Raw genomic sequence first — 20,545 nt, forward strand, 5'->3', positions numbered from 1 at the left:
CAATATATGTTGGATTTGCTACTGTAAGATGTAAGAAGCCTGAAACCACATTCGAGATTTTTGAGCACAAAAAGTTATGACCCTAAATTTAAATTTTGTTAGCTAAAATGAAGTTGCCAGTTTAAATGAGCATTAGGGCAGAATTAGGGCATGAATGGGAGCTAGCTTTGTCTGGTCTTTTATGAACTCTGCTTTAAAAGTTCCTGCTGAGTTGTTTTTAGTCCCCTTCCTTTCAACAGAACAGCCACAAAGTCAGCATTACCACTACAAAATCCAGCACTTCATAGAGCACATCTGTCAGATTCTTCTAAATGGCCCAGAAGTTGTGCACATGGGACCAGACATATTTTAAACATTTTTTAATTCTTGACAGTGATGTGCTTAATAAAACATGTCCCAGAAGGCATTTTTTAATATAAAAGGAATGATGCAAAAAGTTATTCCATGACAGAATCAGCATGTCTATTAACTGGCTACAAGGTGGGGCAAATCAAGATGGTATTAACAGCAGCCCACAGGTTTCATCTGACTAAAGGCACAATGCCTCTCCTTTTGAGAGATGGAAAGTGGGATGAGGGTACTACAAAACCTAACATTTACATGCTCTGACTGCCTAGACACAGCTAGATGTGCAAGGAGGATGACAGGGTTAGTCCAAAAGCACATGTGCAGCCAGGCACCCAGATGTGGAGGTTCCTGTCATCCCTGTGAATCACAAGCAAGGCTCCAAAACTGGAATCTAGTCTCCATCACAGACGAGCATGGATTTAATTAGTTCTTTCCATCACTGGGAAAGACATGAATGAATTACAGTAACATTTTTGCTATTAATTATTCTGCTGATGAATCCAAAATATATGCAATTACAGATCTAAATACAGTCCCTTACAGTTAACAGAAATCAAGCTAAGTAACGGAGGGAGGGAGGGAGGTAGATCAGACAGCTAAACCCATGCAAAAACCTGACTTCACTTCTTCTGTATGGTAGTACTATTTTACTTTGAAGCAAAGCTTTTCTCATGAAGTTCCGTAATATTTCTATAAATAGCTCTATTCAAAAATATTCTAGTTTGTGAAAATAAAGTAAAAATTAAGCAAAAATAATGAATTAATTTACTTTTCAAATTTGTTCATCTCATTCCATCTCTAAATGGCACAGTCCAACAAATCATTTTGTAACTAGAGTCAGATGTCTGTCTTGTCTGATTTAAAACCTTAAGTGTACCTCAAAATTAGAGACAAGCAAAAGCCAAAAAGAGCCATTTGTTGAATTGGGCAGCAATAGCACACCAATCCATGCAATGTCTCACCTCATACCTAAAGGGAGCACATCCAACACCACAGGGTACCCTGTACTCCCTTTCGAGCCTTGCTTTTTGTTGAGACTGCCAGCAAGCATGTAAACTCTGTGAACATTCCTGGGAATGTGGAGCCTTATTTCCCTCCACATTGAAGTGAGAAAAACAAAATCTTTTCACTCCAGCACATCAGGCAAAGGCAATCAGGTACTGACACGTGACCACAAACAGAAGCAGGCCTTTTTTTCCCGATCCATAAGAAATTAAAGCTTCCTATAAGTTATATGATTTTATTATTAAGCAAACTATTTTTTTTCCTAACTACACAGGCCTGGATTTTTAAAAGCAAGATGGCAGTCATCACACCAAGCAGCAAGAAAACGTGTAAATTAGGTGACAAGCTATGTGAAATTTGACAACTGGTACTATATGTGAGATCTCCTTCAAAGGCAAATTCCCAAAGTGCTTCAATTGTTCTTTAGAAAGACCCAGAACTGGCCAGTGCCAAAGACAGCAGTGCTTGGTAACAACTTCCAATGATAAATATCAGTATGTTTTAAAGCTTATTTTCACAGGTTTCTCTGTCTCGATACTGATTTTAGGAGAATATTTTAGTCAAATCCAAAATAGCAATGCAGAAAGAAGTGCTGACATGGAGAGGGATAATCCTGTCCAATGCTGATATTAAAATACGTACTTCGGCACAGCCTACAAGAGAGTATCCCACTGAGATTTCTACAGATGCCCTGGAGGGGAAGGACAGCAGACATGAACTCCCAAATATGTAAGACCAATAAAGGAAAATAAATCATCATCAGAAATATTAAACAAGTTAGACACAAACTGCTGTCAAAATCACACAGCAAAAAATGGGGGGGAAAAAAAAAAACAAACAGAAGAATCCCCTCAATCCCTCTAACATTCACAGGAGTAACAGGGATTACTTTAAAAAATGGCAGAGCTTTTTAAAAACGGTAGCATGTTTCAAGTTGCCAGCATGCTTTAATTACGTTTAGAAAGTTAAAGTCTATCGCATGAACTAGACAAATTAAGTCGTTCAAAATCACAATGAAGTTGCTGATTCACCAACATTTTTAATCCTGCAATTTACATGCTTAAATACATTCTTAACAATACCCTTTTAATAATCAAATACATTCACACTGGCAACTTCAGTACACTCACTGATGTCACAGTTTAAAGTATTTCAAGGAGGATATTCGGGCCGTTTGATTTTATATTTTAATATTGCCAAAACAGACATCCTCATAAGACCAAAAGGAAAGCCAAGCCTTGGTGTACACTAAGACTGACCCAAACTGCCTGGAAACAAACAGGAAATCCACAGATTTTTAGGGCCAGAAGAGACTGCTGTGATTGCCAATCTCACTTCTACACAAAGGAGCCTGTAAGATTTTGCCCCAAAAGTCCTGCAGCAAGTATTTGGAAACTGAATTACAGCTAATCATCCAGTACAGAAACATCCATAGTATAAATCACCTAAATCAGGATGAAGACTTAAAATATGAAATGTCTCAGTTTTCCTTCTGTAAACAGGTAGGATACACAAGTCTTGCCAGTACATCAGGGTGACACATTTACAGCACAGCAGGATGAATTATTAAGAATGGAACTCCTCCATATACGTTTCTACCTTTACTACACATAATGGTAAGTGATTCCATGAATGGCAATTCCATTCATTAAAATACTTCAGGTTTGAAATTTCATTTCTACACTGTCATATTTTAAAATACAATCACAAAATCCCATTTGCTGGTTTTTTTCATGAAAATAATTCTTGTGTGGTTTATCATTATTTACATAGTAAATACTAACTCCTAGCTAACGAAGGGTTATTCCTACAAGGAAGAGAATCCAAAGTCACATTGACTACATCCTCATTTCTGTTTGTAACATTCACTTTTGGCCCCTTCCCTCACATTTGGTATCATCAGATCCTGGGTTATATCAGATCCAGGGACATCTGGGTAGATGAGCAGAATAAAAAAAGGTTCACATGACACTTATTCTATTAGCATATTCAGAAACTTTAAATTGGTGTCCAATTTGCAAGAAACCAGAAATAACCTAAGGTCTGTGAGTGTTTTCAGAGTAAGAATTTGCCATCATATACTTCCCAATTGTTGTTTGAACACTGAAAGCCACATTTTCCAAAGCTGCTTCTATTCATGCTGCAAACACAAACTTGAAGTGAGAAGAGGCCAAACGTAAAGCTGTTTGTCTTTTCTTAGATGCTGCCATACTACAGCCATAAAGACAGTAGTTTAATATTGTACTAAAGCTTGGAAATTCAAGCTAATTTAAACCATATTAAAAAAAAAACAAAACATTCAAATCACCTTCAAAACACAGCTCTCATAACTTGTATTTAAAATTAGCCTTGAAACTTTGTTATTTATTTATGCTGCTACTGATAGCTGATGTTTATCCGCCAAACATGTCACGAATAGATAACAGATTAAACTACAGTTTTAAAATTTATTAGCGTTTGTAAGAGGCTTCTCACAAAATTAAACATGAAGCTTTTCTCTTGGTGTCTGGTCAAAATCTCGAATGGTTGATCTTCACAAAAAAACTATTTGAGGCCAAATTTGACATAAGTCTTAAAACACAACATAGAATTACTTTTAAAAATTATTATTGTAAGTGCACAGATTTTCTCCCATTTTTAGTGCAAAAGAAAAACGATTTCCATTCCCCATTAAAGCATTTTTAATTTGAAATTGTTAAATACTAGAAATTAACAATCTTAACACAATGAAGACGCAATATGAGATATGAAGCTTCATAGCCCACCTTTCTTCTTGACTGGCATTCTTCTTCCTACTTCTGAATCTGGTTGCAAGCACTTATTTACAGGTACTAACGAAGTACTACTGGAACACTCTGCAAGGTCAGGAACTGACTATCTATTGCAGAACACTTTTACAGTTCAGTTAGGAAATGCAGCTTCAATCTTCATTTCTATGAATACTTGCTGTTCCTTTGGGTTGGACTTCCGACGCTTTCCACAAATAAGAAAAAAAAAGAAGGGGGAAAAAGAAGCTTTTTGATTCTTTTTTAAGAGATGGTTTCAATTTCTTTAAAATATATTTGACTGTATAAAAATACAAGAGCAAACGTTCCTTGGCAATATAAAACCTTATTATAACTCCTCTTCTGGCAGCAAAGTTTGAAAATTAAAAGATTTTATGCAATACAATTAAGGCACAGTCCATCTCTAGGCAGCTGTCTCAATACTCCACCTGTACATGCTCAAAAACATATTATTTGCAGGACAAAAACGCCCAAGTAATCCAAATAAGGAGGAAGACAAAAACAATCCAAAGTGCCTCTTTAAGTTCTTTCACTTCTCGAATTAATTTTGCTAGCTATGTATTAGGTGACTACATAGCAGACTGAAAAGATCCCTTTTTCCTCACCAGACAAGAGCCTTCAGATATCACCCTCTTACCCAACAGAAGTCACTGGGCAGACACTTTCATTTTTATTATCTGCAAGCCACCCAGCCTTACGGTCTTTAATGTCCCTCTGATCCTCCCATGTATTAAAAGAGAGGATTGAAAACGAGGAAAGCAATCCCTTGACCTGGAATTATTAAAGTGACAGTGCTGCTCACTGGGCACTTGGGCAAAGCAGATTGCTTTATACTGGAGTCATTTACTTCATGCCATTCCTTCCCTTGCACAGCAGCAGCCACCTCGTGAAAGAGGAATAAGGAGAGTTAGGAGAAGAGCTTCACAAAAGGTTCATTTTCAGAGATAATGAAGTGTTAATGAAATAAATAGCAAGCCATGAGATCAGTCCGGAGTTTCCCACTCAGAAGCGTAGCTGGTTGGCTTCAATATCAGCCTCTCTCTCTCCCCCTTTTTCTGGAAAAAACAAAAAGAGAAACAGAAACGGGATAGATTTTCCTCCTCTACCTCGTTAAGGCAAAGTGTGAGCAAGGCGGACAAGCTCCGAACGCTTCCCTTCCCCGCGCGAACGAGGAGCTGCGATGCACATGCCAGGGCTGTGCTGTGCATCGTCCTCTCCGGAGATGGGAACGGTGCTGCTCAAGGGGCGGCTCGGCTTTGCTCTCTAATGCTCACCCTTGGAATCTGTTTGTTCCTGCATCCCTCCGGCACAGACTCAGGGGCTGTCTCCCCTCATCCCCTCCCCACTCCGCCCTCCCCCCGTTCCCTGGAACCCAGATGGGTCTGCCTGATGCTTTCTGAGGCGAAACAAGGCACAGAGGGCTGCCTGGGTCGGTGGGGGACTGGGATGGGCTGCAGGTGGACTGGCAGGGGCAGGCTGGTTTTGAGCAAGAGGACAATTCCCCCCGAGAGCTGCTGAGGGACAAGCGAGAGGCAGGAGCTGAGGGGATGAGGGAGGGGTTGGAGGAGGGGCGAAGCGAGGCGCAGCCGGGGCGAGGGGCGCTCGAAGGGGCGGGACGGGGAGGGAGCACAGAGGAGCCCTGGCGGGAGAAGCGGGCAGCGGGCGGGAGGGCAGCGGGCGGCGCGGGGGCTGAGGGGGCGAGCGAGCGAGCGGGGAAAGGGCGCGGGCTGAGGGGAGAGGGTCAGCGGGTTACCGCGAGGACTGGGCCTCCCCGCACCGAAGGGGGAGTCCCCGCGTCCCGGCCGCCGGTGCAGGGTCCGCGCTCAGCCCCGCCGCCATCGAGGAGCCGCCGCCGCCATCCGCCGCCCCGGCAACCAGCGCCCAACCCCGCCCGCCGGCCCGCCGCCAATCGGCGGCTGCCATGCTGGGCCCGCGGCCAGCGGCCCAATCGGAGGTGGCCTCTGATGGCCCTGGGTCATGTGAGCGAGCAAGATGGCGGCGCCCACGAGGAGGGCGTGAGGTGGGAGGAGCCATGTTGTAGGCGGCGGGAGCGGCGCGGTGAGGCCGCGGGGCCGTGTCCGCCCGGGAGGCTCAAGGTCGGAGCCCGAGCCCGCCGGGGAGGCCGGGAGGGTCGGCGCGGGGGCGGCGGCTGGTAGCGGTGGGGTTTGAAGGTCGGGGGTGAGCCGCAGTTTGCTGGCGTGAGGGTTCTGACCTGAGCCCGGCGCTTTGGGAGGGCTCCCTCTGCCTCCAGCGGCGCGCAGGGCTCAGGAGAGACGTGTGTACAAATCGTGTGCAGGGCTCAGGGACACGTGTGTGCAGGTTGTGTGCAGGGCTCAGGGAGAAGGGGTGCTTACAGCTCCGTGACACGCTGTCCGTGGGATCCCGAAGCACAGGTTTGGGGACGCTCCTCAGGCAGCCTGAAGCGATCCCGGTGACATCCTGCCCGCTGGTCCTGCTTTCTCCGCTCCTGCATCCTGCCAAGCGCAAACCGAAGCAGGTGCAGCCCCGAAGGAAGGGCTTAGGACTCAGCCTTCGCGTTATAAAAGCAACTTTAGGTAAGTATCATTGGCAAAGTAAGTCTGGGAGAAACTCCTCTACGGTAAAACACGTAAAAAAAGAAGCATTTGAATTGCTGAAGTCCAGGTGTAATCAAGGGCTGTTGTAAAGGGTTGACCTCAGATGGCCACCAAGATGTTCTCACCACTATCCACCTCCCCTTTAACAGGACAGGTATGAATAAAAGCTATGGGGCTGTGATAAGGACAGGGAGATCACAATTACCATTACAGTCAAAACAGAGTAAACTTTGGGGAAATTTAATATCTTGTCAATCAAATCAGAGTAGGGTAATGAGAAATAAAGGCAAATCTGTAAAACACCTTCCCCTCCACCTCTCCCTTCACACCTGTTTTTCTCTGTCCTCCTCTGTCTTAGCAGTGCAGGGAGACAGGGAATGGGGGTTGTAGTCAGTTCATGTTGTCTCTACCACTCCTTCCTCCTTGCAGTCTCTCCCTTCACCAGTGTGTGGTCCCTTCCACAGGAGACAGTTCTCCACAAACTTCTTTAACAGCAGTCCTTCCCACAGGCTGATGTTCTCTATGAACTTCTCCAGTATGTGTCCCTTCCATAGCGGCCAGTCCTTCTAGCAGTGGCTGCTCCAGAGTGGATCCCCTGTGGGATCCTATGTCCTGCCAGGAACCAGCTCCAGCCTGGACTATCATCTTGGAGCTGGACTATCTTGGAGCTGGCTGGAACAGACTCTGTTGGATATAAGGGAAGCTCCTGGCATCTCAGAAGCCACCCCTGCAGCCCCTCTTTTACAAAAACCTTGCCACGCAAACCCCACGCAACTGTGTTCTTTCTGATTTATGTCTACAAAGTATGGATTTATTTGGTTGGGGTTTTTTCTTGAAGTTCTATTTGGCAGTTAAATCAATTTGAACCTGCATGTGTGATTCATAGTGGCAAAAAGTCTGAATGTTTATTTGATTCATACTGGGGCTATGTAACTTTGATTACATTTGTTTATTTTTTCCTTATGATTCAGGACTTCAAGATGACAGAAAGGGAGTTTCTTGAACAAGGTTCTCCACAGCAAAGACTAATTTTGGAAAGATTTAAGCGGATGGAAATCATACAAAAGATGTTCAATGAGCTTCCTAAATCAGATCAGTAAGTGCTGGCAAAATAAATGAAGATAAGTGCATCAAACTTTTCAAGTCTTGGAGGCTTTTCTTCGTCCTTACTCTTGTATTACAAATTTTCCTTGCAGTTACAAAATTACTTAATTGTAAAAGTGCTTGTTATTGTCCAGAACAGAAAACTTGTTTTTTATTTTTTTTTCAATATGGTTATTTCAGTGTTGGCTCTGGTCCTGCTCAGCTGGTTTCTGGCATGTGCTCCCCAGTGCTCAGGGTTTTGGGATGGCTGATCAGCCCTGACTGGCACTGAGCATTCTCACAGTCCTGTGCTAGAGCTAACAAATTTTCTAGGAAACTGAAATGTGATTCTGCTGGAGTCATCTTGTGTCCAGCAGGGCTGGCCTGGGGCCAAGAACTGAGTGAGCATCAACCTGCTGGTTTCTGCATTTCATTCTGCACAGCTCCCTGTTTCAGGAAGGCAAGACTGAGGTATCCAGGTGGTGGTGGAGGAGTCAGCTGGAGTCCTGCAGGCTCACCAGCAGGGTTCTGTGCAGCACAAAGCCAGCTAAATGCCTTCTGGGCTTCACAAATGACCTTTTTGGTTTGTGATAGTGCATGCAAAACCTTACTGGACCTGAGCTGGTTCTGCTAGGAGCCATTTGCATGTGTGTATCAGCTTGGATAAATTTTGTAGAAATCAGAGTAATCAGAAGCTTATTTTATTTATTTTTTTAATAGGACTAAATTGCTGGTTAAACAAACTGCCGGTAGTAACGCAGGGCCTCCCCACACAGGTGAGAAAGAAAAGGCTGCAACTTTGTGTAGGATTTGCCACCCTCACATTCAGCTTCCAACAGTCCTCCTTCCCCAGGAGAGCAGGGGAGGCAGATACCTCAGTAGTGACGTGGTAATGTCTGGATAGAAACTGTGGACTTAGGGACTGCTGGGCCTTGGAGAGAAGCCCCTGGCAGGACTTACAGCTTGTATATCCAGAGGGAAGCTCACTAATGTCTGGAAGAGCAAAACATGCTGCAGTCAAACTGAGAGAGTTCCTGTTTACCCAAGCATTTGTTTTTACCACTAGGGAGCTCATACAAACAAAAAACCTCAAACCCCAACCCTTCCATGCTCCTTTTCCTTCCTTTTGTGCAGTGTAGCAGTTCTGTACCTCACTAAGTAGATGCTGCTGGTCCTGGGTACATTAATTTGCTCTGGTTTGAATACTTAAATATGCTGCTGAAATTTTCATATTGGTCCTCCTTATTTATGGATGTGCTTGCCTGTGTTTCACTGCCTGTGATTGTAAAGGTATTTTCCTATTCAAAATGAATAGTTGGTGTCCTTGATGTCTGACATTTTTAGCGTTTTAGGTTTTGCAGGATAAGCAAGTACATCTCTGAAGTCTTTTCCATGTGATTTTTTCAGTGCTTAATATTACTTGAAACATTAAAATGTAGAAGAATTATAAGTAGATTGACTTGACTTTCTGAAATTATGTATTTTATTGTATATATATTTCTTAATTTCAGAAAACTTTATCCTTGGAACATGCTGATTAGGAGATCATTAAAGAAGTTTCCATTAACTGTAATAACTGGAAACAAAAATTGTAGCAAAGGCTTCTCAACCTTTCCATCACTTCACTCTTGAAGTGTATGTAAACTCAGGCATGTAACAAAGGATGCTGCACTGTTTGCTTTTGAAAGTAGCTGCTCGCCATTTTGCACCAGTGAGAGATTTACATCTTTTACCCCTTGTTGCAGATTTTCAGAAGAGAATTGTAGTGTTGAGTAAATTAAACATTTTTACTGTTCTCAGTTGCTGAAACTACTTTCTTTCTTTCACAGGAACCTTTGTAATCATGGGAAATACTTCCTTGCAGCAAATTCAAGCTTATGTGGCTTAGCAGCTAATAATTTCTTCAGGAGCATCCTACATGTCAGAAAGGCTGCCTTCGTGTCTGCTATGCCAATGGCTGTTATTCCATTTATTTCAACAGCAGCAGTTTATGATGTTTTTGTGCGTGACCCTTTATTTGCAGGTAAAAACCTCTTTATTTCTGGTTGGTTTTTTTGGTTTGTTTTTTTTTTAAACCTCTGTTTGTAAAGCAGAGTTTGAAAAACAATGCATTAGACAGTGGTGAATTCTTGAAATGGAGTGGGAAAGGAGATACGTATGTTTATATAAATTTTTATTACACATTACTTATTTTTAGCATTTCTTACTCCAAGTCATGTAAAAGTGACTGCAACAAAGCAATTCAGTTTCCCCCATCTGTACAATTTCATGTGAAGGTCAACTTCAGAATGACAAATTCTTCATGGGCTGGGAGTGATCCTTTTGGTTTGGCTTTTTTTTGGGGGGGGTGGTTTTTGTTTTGGTTTCTGGTTGGTTTTTCTTTTTGTTTTGGTTTTGGGGTTTTTGTGGTGTTTGTTTGTTTGTTTGCTTTGTTTAAAGGAAGAGTCCTTCTTTCATATTTTTTTGCATATCTATACAGCTTGGCAGCTTCTGTCAAGAGCCTGTTTTCAGGTTCTTGCATGCAGCTTATAAATTGATGTGGTGGAGGATGTGTGGATATTGGCAGTGAAATAATGTTTTCCACGCAGGTCAGCTGAATTGTGAGGTCTGTGCTGTGGTCAGAGGAGGATTAATAGGTGCTTTTGTGGGTGGTTTCTATCCCATTTTCCTGGCTATCCCCTTGAACGCAAGCCTTGCAGCCAGGTATGTCTTACTAACTTGCAATGATTGAAATGTATTTATGGGTTAAACCTTCAGTTCTCAGTGTAAACTCTGTATTATTTATTATTCTGTATTTAGTCTGTGCACACTTGTCTTCTCGTAGGCATTTAGTACATGGAAGGAGATTTACATTAAGGTCATCTAATTACAAAGTGAAGTTTGTAAGAGCTACACCAAAGTGAAATAAGATCTGCAAAGTGATCCACTGGGAAGCCCTGGTGTTTAGCAGGAACCTTACAAGTCACCAGGATGTGCCTGGGTGTGTGCAGTGGTGGCTGCTATCCCACCAAGCACTGAAGGTGGCTGGACAGCCAAGAGACCTCACTGACCCTGGGCAGTGCCCAGCAGCCAAAGTCCCTGGCAGGTCTTACTGTGTGCCTTTCAGAGCACAGCATGGGCAAGGTGAGGCTTGGTGAGACCCAGGATGTGGTCAGGATGTTTTCAAGCGTTTATCCTGAGAGCTCAGTACCACCAGGTGAATTTAACTTAGGAGGAGAGAATTACTATCTACATAAATATTTATATTAAATCTTGACACTTGCATGGGAAAAAAGTAAGTTTCTACTACTGTTTCTGTTGTTTAGGTATATGTCAACTCCCTTGCCAGGGAAAGAAAATCTATTACGCTACTGGCTCACAACTGCTCAGCCTGTCTTTAGAAAGATGAGTCTGGGTATACTGGTACAGGCTCTGACTGGATTGTATCTTGCCACTAAACAGCATGGAATATATATCAAAATACTGCTGCAAATGAACACTAGCAGGGATCCTGAAGAGCTACCTGAATGAAGTAAAACAACTTTTCCATTGCCTCGGATAAGTAACCATAATAAACAAGAAAAAGAAGTGTTGCTTGTTGTCTCTTTTTAGTAGAAAAACAAAGACTCTGCACTGGCGTTTCTAAAGTTTTGAACTGAAATGCAGGTTAAGCTTTTCATTATGCTGAGTTTAGCATATACACCTGAATAACAGGCAGATGTGTTTCTTTGGAAATGGGGGGCAAAAAAGCATTTATAGTGCCTGCTTAGTGTTTAGCTGTAAGGTGATGCTAAATCTTTTAGAAGCTGTAAAAAATGAGTATTCTTGAAAATAGGGGTTTTTTCCCTTCATAGTGCAAACCATAGATGTTTTTAAAAAATAAAACCAAAAAGGGGAAGATCAAGGCAAGTTTTTTCTAGAGATTCCTCAAAATCTGAGTATTTTTCTCCCTTTTCCCCATTCTGCTAGCACAAAACTTCTGTCACAAGATTACCCCTTTTAGGCTTTTAGAAAGGTCACACTGTACACTGTAGAGAACAGTTATCACAGAACAATCAGGAGTGATAGTCATGTCAGGCTTCCCAGCATATCAAAAAACAGCCTTTGTCCTTGTAACCATTTTGCCTTGAAATTAGTCTTTTCCTGAAGGGTAGAACTGTGTCAAGAGGCCTCTGAGGGCTGGTGCTGTTACTGGGATATCTCAGCTACTTCTAGGATCAGTGGTCCAGAGTAATACATTTATGACTTGGGTGTGTCTTCACATGGGTGGCTGTATGTTCCAGAGCAATATAAATTGCCAGATCTCCTACTGCATGGTGTCTTTAGTGTATTCTGAAGTTTGAGTGCTAAATCAGGAATTTTTCTACAGAAGCAATCCTTTCAAGCTGATGTATGCTCTTAACCCCCCAAAGGTGGGGCTTGGCCTCTTGTCCCAGGCTGCAGGTGACAGGACAAGAGGAAATGGCCTCAAACTGTGCCTGAGAGTTTCAGGTTGAACATCAGGAAGAATTTCTTTACAAAAGGGGTTGTTAAGCATTGAAATGGACTTCCCAGGAGGCAGTGGGAGTCACCATCCCTGGGTGTGTTCAAGAAACCAACAGGTGTGGCACTTTGTGCCATGGTCTAGTTGAGAAGTTTAGTGGTGAGCTAAAGATTGGACTTGATGATCTTGGAGTCTTTTCCAACTTAAATGATTCTGTAACTAAAAGCTGTGCAGTTACTGGACAACAGTCATGTACACTTCAATAAAATTCTAGCATCCCTTGAGAAACACATGGAAATGTTTATTAACGAGAATTCAGAATTCAGCATTGAGACCTTTAATTGAAGTGGGTTAAAATTTATGCTGTAATAGATTGAAAACTATTGGAGAAGTTTCATTGTTTTTATTTATCTTTTCCTTAAAAATTTGTTGTTACAGCAGGAAAAATCACGCATTCTTTCTCTAACCAGGAGTCATGGCCTGATTTGTACAGGAAAGCAGCAATACTGACTCCCTGTTGTTACAAGAGATAATTCAGTTTTCCTTGATTCAAAGTGTTTCTGTTCACATGGCGTTCCCATCCTGGTCTGCACCTAAACAGCTTGGCCTTACCTTAATCACCCCGACTGGAGATTCTCAGGGAGCAAGTATTTTACATGACAGTGAATTGTCATATCTCCAGAAGCCATCAGACTTTAACCAACAGAACCACTTACCTGCGACAATAAAAACATAAAATAAAGGTGTTATTTTGCAATAGTATCTTGAAGAATGACAATGACTGCAAGCATTTAACATCATACAATTAAAATACTATAAACAGATTCTGGTGCTTTTTAAAAAAGGGTGAGATTGAAAAGGATCTTCCCTTTCATGTACTATTTTCATTTTGGTCTAAATTGAAGTGATAATTATCTTCAGTCACCAAAATGCATGTTCTGATCTTTAATAGTCTGACCTGGACAAACCACATCCTTTTCAATACTCATGTCTTAAAGTGAAAGGTTAAGATTGTATATTAAAAAAAAAGTTACGTTCCTCAACATTTTTTAGTAAGTTGCAAAGACTGATAGTTGTTTCCAGCATCACTGATGAACACACTAATAGCAAGCATGTATTTTATGGGTTCAGCACTAGTCATGTCAAAGGTCAGCTGAACACTCCTGAGACTAGAAAGGTGGTGTGTTTATGAACAAAGAAACTTTTCAGTTACACCTACTATACTTCTCCTTAAACTATTGAGGGGAAGAAATGAAGTGATTTCAGACTTTATTCCTCAAGACAGCAAGATGCTATCCCAGTTCTAGCATGCATGCATGTGGAGTGCCTGCACAGGAATCTGGAAACGCTCCTGTTCTCCATTTCATTCACGGGGTATGACCTACCTCCCACAACCCCCAAGGAGTCAAAGCAGGAACTTTTACCAGTCCTTGGCCTCTGACAACTAATAAACTCCCCACAAACACTCAGTGAGAACAGGTTCTAGCTGGATACTTTTCCTCCACCATTGTAGTAGAAACAAGCCAGGCACAGGCTATGTATGCCAGAGGAAGGACTTCAGGCTACTCCAAGACTGAACTACTGCCAAAAGATTGCCAAGAATGGCTAGATAAGAGCCAAGAGAAATACTAAAAAAGCACCGCTTTTATCTTCTAGATATACCATTTAAAATGCTGTCTCAACATTACAATCTCTTGTACTGCCCCACAAATGATACCCGCATGCTCCTGGTACATCCACGAGTCCTGTTCTTGGCATCCTCCTGCTAATGACCACAGGCAGAACTATTTCTCCACATCTGCATATCCCACTTAAAATGGGCGGAAAACTGTAGAATCAGCAGCTGGTAATGTGCAATTTTTGCACAGGGTGTTCTCTATACAGAGCCCATGTGAACAGCTCCCATACCTAACACATCCTTCAGACATTTTACAGTGTAACTAACAATAAATACAGCCCTATAACCAGAATATTGCTGATTACAGCAGAAAATCTCCTTAATTACAAACTCGAGAAAAAACAGGATTTTAAAACCAGTAAATGTACAAAAAGCCTTTGTGTTTTGCCAAACATCTTGTTTTTTCACAGGGAAAACTGATTAGAGTTTTGTCCAGAAGTACCAAGAGATGCCAAGTGTTGGAACATGGTTCCCTGCATTTCCTTTGGTATCACCTCTCCAAGCACCTACAGATTACAGAAGCACCAATGGTTTTTTCCTCCCAGATGCTGCAAAGCTCTTCAGAGGAAAGAGAAGTTAATTTAGAATGCTACTAATAGTCACAGCACCAGAATCAAACTCCAAAGGACTAAAGGAGAACTGAACATGAAATTGTTTCTTATTTAAATGTCAGTCTTCAAGTGACTCTGGTGGGAAAAAAATGGTAAATGCAGGTAGCATAGCAATGCAGCTGAACACTGGCAGCCCTTGGTTCTGTGGTACATATAATTTACAAAACACATATTTCAGTGCTGAATGGGGTGTTTCCTACAACTAGAGGTCAAAAGGCTGAGCATGCCAATATGCTTTTACATTTTTATACAGTATTTTTTGTGAAATGCTCCTTTTTATCAAGCAGCAGATCACTTTCACTAGAATCTCCTCACGCTAACCAGCCAGTGCACTATTTTAAACTGTCCTCTACAAATAAAGCATTTAAGATGAACAGAAATGTACACATACAGTACATGGCTCACTCTGGAGCATTGGAAATGTTCTGTCCTTTCAGCACTGTCAAACCTGTGAAACCTCTGAACACTCAATCCAGTGTTTAGTGTGGAAATAGCAATTTGATCAAAGATTGTGATTCAACACCATGTAATTAACCACTCATGAAACTTCAGACCCTAAAAATAGAACAGAAAGGAGGAAGATGCCAATAGACCACAGAAAGGTTCATGTAAGTATTTTACTCCTCCATGGTATATTGATCAAATACATCCATATTAATAAAAAATTAAGAACAACTATGGAATACAAGAAGTGCTGATTCTCAGAAGTACAGCTCTATCTGCAGTTCAAGGAATAACACCTTCCTGTTGTCCTCACCACAAAATTACCTTTAAAGACAGATAAGCAAGAACATTTCTGCTGCATACCCTGATCCATTTTATCATGTTTTCCAGTTTATGACCCACAGAGATAGCAGCAACATTTTCCCCTTTTCCCACTTCATTTAATGAACCAAGACATTAATGAGAAGAAAAAGATGAAAAAACATTTGAGCCCATAAACTGAAAGATCAACAAGTCTGATTTTATTATGATATTGTATTCTTATCTGAATGGCACATAGTTACAAAGAAACATTTACAATATATTTTCAAGTATTAAGTTATATCATTTCAAGGCTTTCACTTCAAAAAGCTACATTAATACACCATACAGATAGTACAGTCAGTTAGAGTTTCAAATAACTTCCTCCCCTCTATTTGGTTTAAATATGATTCAGTAGGCACTAGAAATGCCTGCAGCCACTGACTTTCTTGGGACTTGACCTTGTTCTTGTACCACAATACATCATTTTGCATGTCAGAAAATCAGCTGCTCTCAGACACAGCTCACAGGTCGTGTCATGACAGAGCATTGTGCAGGTTCTCAGCAGAGGCCAGAACTATTCCTGACCCTGCCATTCAGCAGTGATGCAACAAGAAAGAATGCATATTTAAATTAACTTAAAAAACACTCCTACACTGAAGTAACCGTAAAAATGCCACTGGAACATCCCATACTTGCTACATTAGTGTTTCTCTTTTCCTCAAGCATGTTAAACTGCAAAATAAAGCACATTCACGAAATCTGAGCTAGGCAGGCAGAGATTAGGTTGAATCTAAATTGTTTCCATTTTGCATATCAGTCAGTGCAGATCCTGGTGGTTATCTGTGACTCCTGTGCACTGGTAGAACCCATCAGTTACAGCAGTTATGCAAGTTAAGACTGAAACTTTGAATAGCCCTGTTGATGCCACCACAGAGGTGTAAGGTCAGACATATCCCACTAAATCTCTTTTGTGCTGGCAGTATCCCCTGAACAGATGGAATTCTGCATACAGTGGAGTAAAACCTGTTTAACAGAATATTGCCTTTTAAAGAAAATCATATTGGATGACAGTAAATGATCCCAGCATTCAACTTTTTTTTTTTTTTTTAACCAAAGACAGCAAAAGCCCTGTTACCTCTTTATTCTCATTTCTTATACTACCTTTTAAAATAAAGCAGGAAATGTGGCCAGCAGCTGGTCCCGTCTCTTCTGCCCCAACACAGCTGAATCCACTTTAGCATAAAGAAAAACAAGGATGCTAAATACACATATACTTTATCACACAGTGCTGTTTCACAAAGAAAAATCAAACTCCTTTTATACTGATGAACACGTGACAGGGTCTAGCACCAATAAAGCAAATGACTGGGAGAAAATGCTTTCTCACCTATTTAGCCTTAAACACAAAATTTAAGGCTTTAAGAAATGAGACTTCAAAAACACTAAATAGCATCTTTTTTAAGTTAATAAATGAAACTGTTTTAGAAAAGCATTCTTTGTGAAACCTCACTTTACATATTATCATTTTCACAATCCTTCTTCCCCCAACTGACATACATTTAAACAACCTAAACATTATAATACAACTGAAAAAAGAACCCACTCATCTTTTGTGATAGGGAGAAACACTGACTAGTACAAGAAAACACACACTATTTCTTTGTCAAACTATTTTTCCTTCTATATCAGGAGCAATTATGGAGCATTTTTCAAATCATTAGCCTCAAGATTCATATTTGCTCATCTCCAAACTGTGCTTAATTATATCAGGTTATAGATTTCTGGATACTGTAGGAGGCTAAATTAAGAACTCTACAGTAAAATTAAGCGCATGCATATACATGCAGTATTTTTAAAATTTAAAGCTACTCTGAAGTAACATAGGAATTTCAGTGTGCATGGACACAGAGATTGACTTATGGGAGGGTAAAGTAACGAGTTACTTCAATGCACTGATTCATCAAACCTAATACTTGTTACAGGTCCATGCAAAAGAGTGACTCCTCTGTGTGAGGATTCCACTGTACAGATTTAACCAGTGCTCAGGTTCCGTTTCATCAGGTAAAACTCTGCATTGTGAATTAGAGCAAGCTAGAGAAGGGCTTTTAAAAGGTACCGTGCATGCCTAACACTAGACAGCATTTTAAACCAACAGGTCACAAATTCCTTTTCTTTTTTTCATTCAAAAAGCATACTTAAGACTTTTGGGACAGTCCCCTGTTATAAAAGGCTATAAATGTCACATCCCCCTTATTAGCGTATTTTCTCTTTTCAGCTCATCATATACTTGGTTTAATAGGAAATTTCTATTTCAAATGGCATGAGCATTTTTTTTTAATTCGAAACGTAGCTCCTACTATGTAGCCAATGTATTTGTTTAAAAACCAAAGAGAGGAAAACAGCTAATGAGAATGATGTAACTGTTACCTTTACTATTAGCTGTCATCCAGAGCTAGAAACATTTTGGCAGAGTAGGCCAAGGACCAGAGAAATCATTTTCTGAACCAGTCATTACAAGAGACTGGGATAAGCAAAGCAAGCTGTCTGATACCACATTATGGGAATATATTGATCCTTACCAGGTTGCGAGGTGGAAAACGACTGTTCTTTAACCCCTACACAACGGAGCCTGGCAGGGCAAGCACCTAAAAGAGAAACTGTCAGAGAGGTTTTAATAGTAATGTATAACTGAGATGCAGTACAATTTTATATGCATGCTTTCTTTTGCCGATCATTACTATTTTCTTAAGTCTGTCCAGTGACGATGTCATAATGGAGTTTTTGTTTGGTTTTCTAGGCAAGCATTTTCGGCTCCTCGGGATAAGCAGGCTAGACATTATCTGACTCAAGACCGGGTAGTCAGCATTATCTTTACTGCGAAGTGGAGCCGAGCACACCTTCATGCATCAGGCCGGCATGATCTTTTCACCCAAGTGCTGCGAACGGGCTCTGGCGGCACCTCCGCGTGTGCACCACGCGTGTCAGTCTGCGCGACCACTGTCGCACTGCTGCACACAGCTCTGCGCGACTCCCATCGCCAAACAGGCTCACACCACTACCGTCCACACGCCAGATTTACGGGACCTTGAACCAAGGCCACCGTCTGGCTCCCAACGTGCCGTTCGAGAGAATTTTTTTGTTACCCTGGCCACTTAAGCAAGCGCCAGGTCCCCCTCCTTTGCATCTCCCCCAATACCACCCCATCACCACTGTATGGATTCTTTTCCTCCGCACCATCGCCTGCTTCCTCCGCCGCGACGCGAGGCCCTTAGGGGTGAGAACCCCACGAGTACTTGCAGCAGGTACTTGACCCTACATTTTGAAGGAGGCCGCTGCCCGCCGAGCACAGATGGAGCAGAACTCCACCGACACCTGATCCCGGTCCACGTGCAGGCAGATCCCGCCGGGGGCCGCCCACTCCTCCTCCGTCTCAGTCACCACCGCCGCCTCCTCCAGGCCGCGGGGCCGGGAGCTGGGCAGGGCGTAGTCGTGGTCGCTGCTCTCGCCGGCGGGCTGGAGGTGCTGGTGCTGGCGGCGGGAGCTGCCCGTGTCCCTGAAGAGGCTGGTGCTGAGCTGCAGCCCGCCGGCGCGGGTCCCGGCTAGGCGGCTCAAGAGCTGCCCCAGCGCGCTCTGGTTCGCCAGCACAGCCCGCAGGTAGCTGCTCTCCCGCTCCAGCTCTCGCAGGCGGCGGCTCAGGCCGCGGTTGCGGTCCCGCAGCTGCCGGTTCTCGGCAGCCAGGCCCTGCAGGCGGCTCTCGAGCCCCAGCACGTACTGCTTCTTCTTCAGCCGGTTCAAGCGCGCCGCCGCCGCCGCTTTCAGCCGGCTCCCCGCCCCGCCGCTCCTCCGCCCGGGCGCCGCCGGCCGCGGGCCCTGGCCCGGCGCGGGCCGCGGCTCCGGGTCCCCACAGAAGCAGCCGCTCAGCTCCGCGTCCAGGTCCCAGTCCGGCCGGGCCGCCTCCAGCAGATCTCCCAGCTCCAGCCCCGGGAACCAGTCCTCTTGCTCCCACACCTCCAGCGGGCCTCCGGGCGCCTCGGCCTCCTTCTCCTGCCGCCGCGGCTCCGAGGCGCCCGGGAGCTCCCGCCGCGGCGGCGGCTGCTGTTTGGGCCGCGCGGGGCCCGGGTCCCCTTCCCCGCCGCCATCCCGCCCTCTCGGGGCCTGCCCCGCTCCGGCCAGCTGCCAGACGGCGCCCGAGGGGCTGGCCCCGCCGGCCGAGGCCGCCAGCAGCTGCGTGAGGCTGTGGCGCATGGCGGAGCGGCAGAGCGCCGGCGGAGCGGCACGGAGCCTGAGGGGAGCGGGCGGCGCGAGGCTGCGGCCGGCCGCGGGGGCTGTCGGGAAGCGGCGCGCGGGGGGCGGGGGGGGGAAGAGCGTCGCGCGTGCGCCCGCGCGCGGGAAAGCGGCGTTGGGAGTGTGGGAATGGGAATGGGAATGGGAATGGGAATGGGAATGGGAATGGGAATGGGGGAAGGAGGGACTGCGAGCAACGGGGAACTGTGTGGAAATGTGCTAAAGAGAGAGTGTTCTCTGGCGTTTGGTCTTCGTAGGGAGATGTAATCCTTGAAAGAGAGCAGCCGACAAGTTCCAAGGGATCTCCGGGTGTTGGAAGGATAAATGAATTGTCGGTAGGCTTTCCTTGCTAAGGTTTATTCACCGTGTTCAGTGACCTCAGCCCTAGGGGGAGGGTTACAAAGCTCGGTAAGAAGCTTGTACCGCTGGGAGTGGACACAAAGTATGCAGAATTCACGGGCCGCAAGGAGAGCTGGCAGAGCTCCCAAGATAAGGAAGAAATTAATTAACCCAGCTCAGCAACTGTGCTTAAATCAGCTCCGACTGGGTGAAACATAATTCCGGCAGGGGGAGATCCCAACCTCCAACTCACGGACCGTCGACTCAAAAAAAGATAAATATTGAGCATGCAGACTAATTAGCATGAGGGGCAAGAGAATCATTATGTACCAATTAATAAGAGAACTAGGCAACTTGTAGTTTGCAACACCAATTCCCTCGTTTGCTAAAACATACAAATAATAAAAAGTTTTGGTAGTTGGTATGTTTGATTGGTGGAATACCATTGAGCACCCAGGCTTGTGCAACTCTGGAATAAATAATCAATGTCTCTCTCATGTGTGTAATTATTGGCTTGTTGCACACCACGGAACAAATCCAATTTTGTGGGCAGCAGGGTGGCAGGTGTGGGAGGGTGGAGGTGGAGGAGCAGATGTGTGTGGCTGGGGTGATAAGAGGCAGGTAGG

The 20,545-nt window shown here is 43.7% G+C and overlaps 3 protein-coding genes and 1 long non-coding RNA gene across 12 annotated transcripts in view; 1 reads left to right on the forward strand and 3 right to left on the reverse strand.

The window, feature by feature from the left end:
• The window catches only part of DLG2 (discs large MAGUK scaffold protein 2), a 981,187-nt gene extending 975,949 nt beyond the window's left edge, over positions 1-5,238 (reverse strand). Inside the window, exon 1 of the mRNA XM_085065660.1 lies at positions 4,119-5,238. Coding sequence (XP_084921786.1) covers positions 4,119-4,137 — 19 coding nt within the window. The 5' untranslated portion in view covers positions 4,138-5,238. The remainder of the gene's footprint in view (positions 1-4,118) is intronic.
• Positions 3,787-6,173, reverse strand: LOC146445022 (uncharacterized). Its single transcript, XR_014853369.1, has 2 exons — positions 5,246-6,173; positions 3,787-4,326 (listed from the first exon to the last, which is right to left on the reverse strand). It is a non-coding gene; the product is annotated as an uncharacterized LOC146445022 (long non-coding RNA).
• On the forward strand, positions 6,071-11,365 carry LOC146445023 (transmembrane protein 126A-like). 7 transcript variants are annotated; one of them, XM_085065853.1, is made up of 6 exons: positions 6,071-6,197; positions 6,533-6,694; positions 7,687-7,811; positions 9,628-9,821; positions 10,387-10,501; positions 11,104-11,365. In XM_085065853.1, exons 3-6 carry the CDS (start codon positions 7,696-7,698, stop codon positions 11,306-11,308), a joined length of 630 nt encoding a protein of 209 aa, XP_084921979.1. In that variant the 5' UTR covers positions 6,071-6,197; positions 6,533-6,694; positions 7,687-7,695; the 3' UTR covers positions 11,309-11,365. The 7 variants fall into 7 exon arrangements, with proteins under 7 accessions (XP_084921979.1, XP_084921993.1, XP_084921956.1 ...); XM_085065867.1 differs by having other exon boundaries at positions 6,077-6,197; positions 6,528-6,694; XM_085065830.1 differs by having other exon boundaries at positions 6,097-6,235.
• Positions 10,384-19,623, reverse strand: CREBZF (CREB/ATF bZIP transcription factor). 3 transcript variants are annotated; one of them, XM_085065809.1, is made up of 3 exons: positions 17,876-19,623; positions 16,458-16,528; positions 10,384-12,976 (listed from the first exon to the last, which is right to left on the reverse strand). In XM_085065809.1, exon 1 carries the CDS (start codon positions 19,539-19,541, stop codon positions 18,609-18,611), a length of 933 nt encoding a protein of 310 aa, XP_084921935.1. In that variant the 5' UTR covers positions 19,542-19,623; the 3' UTR covers positions 10,384-12,976; positions 16,458-16,528; positions 17,876-18,608. The 3 variants fall into 3 exon arrangements, with proteins under 3 accessions (XP_084921935.1, XP_084921943.1, XP_084921926.1); XM_085065817.1 differs by lacking the exon at positions 10,384-12,976 and having other exon boundaries at positions 15,493-16,528; positions 17,876-17,953; positions 18,531-19,623; XM_085065800.1 differs by lacking the exon at positions 10,384-12,976 and having other exon boundaries at positions 15,493-16,528.
• Positions 19,624-20,545: the final 922 nt, after the last annotated feature.

This window comes from Lichenostomus cassidix, chromosome 1, assembly GCF_008360975.1.
Source record: "Lichenostomus cassidix isolate B80296 chromosome 1, HeHo_3.0, whole genome shotgun sequence".
NCBI lineage: Eukaryota > Metazoa > Chordata > Aves > Passeriformes > Meliphagidae > Lichenostomus > Lichenostomus cassidix.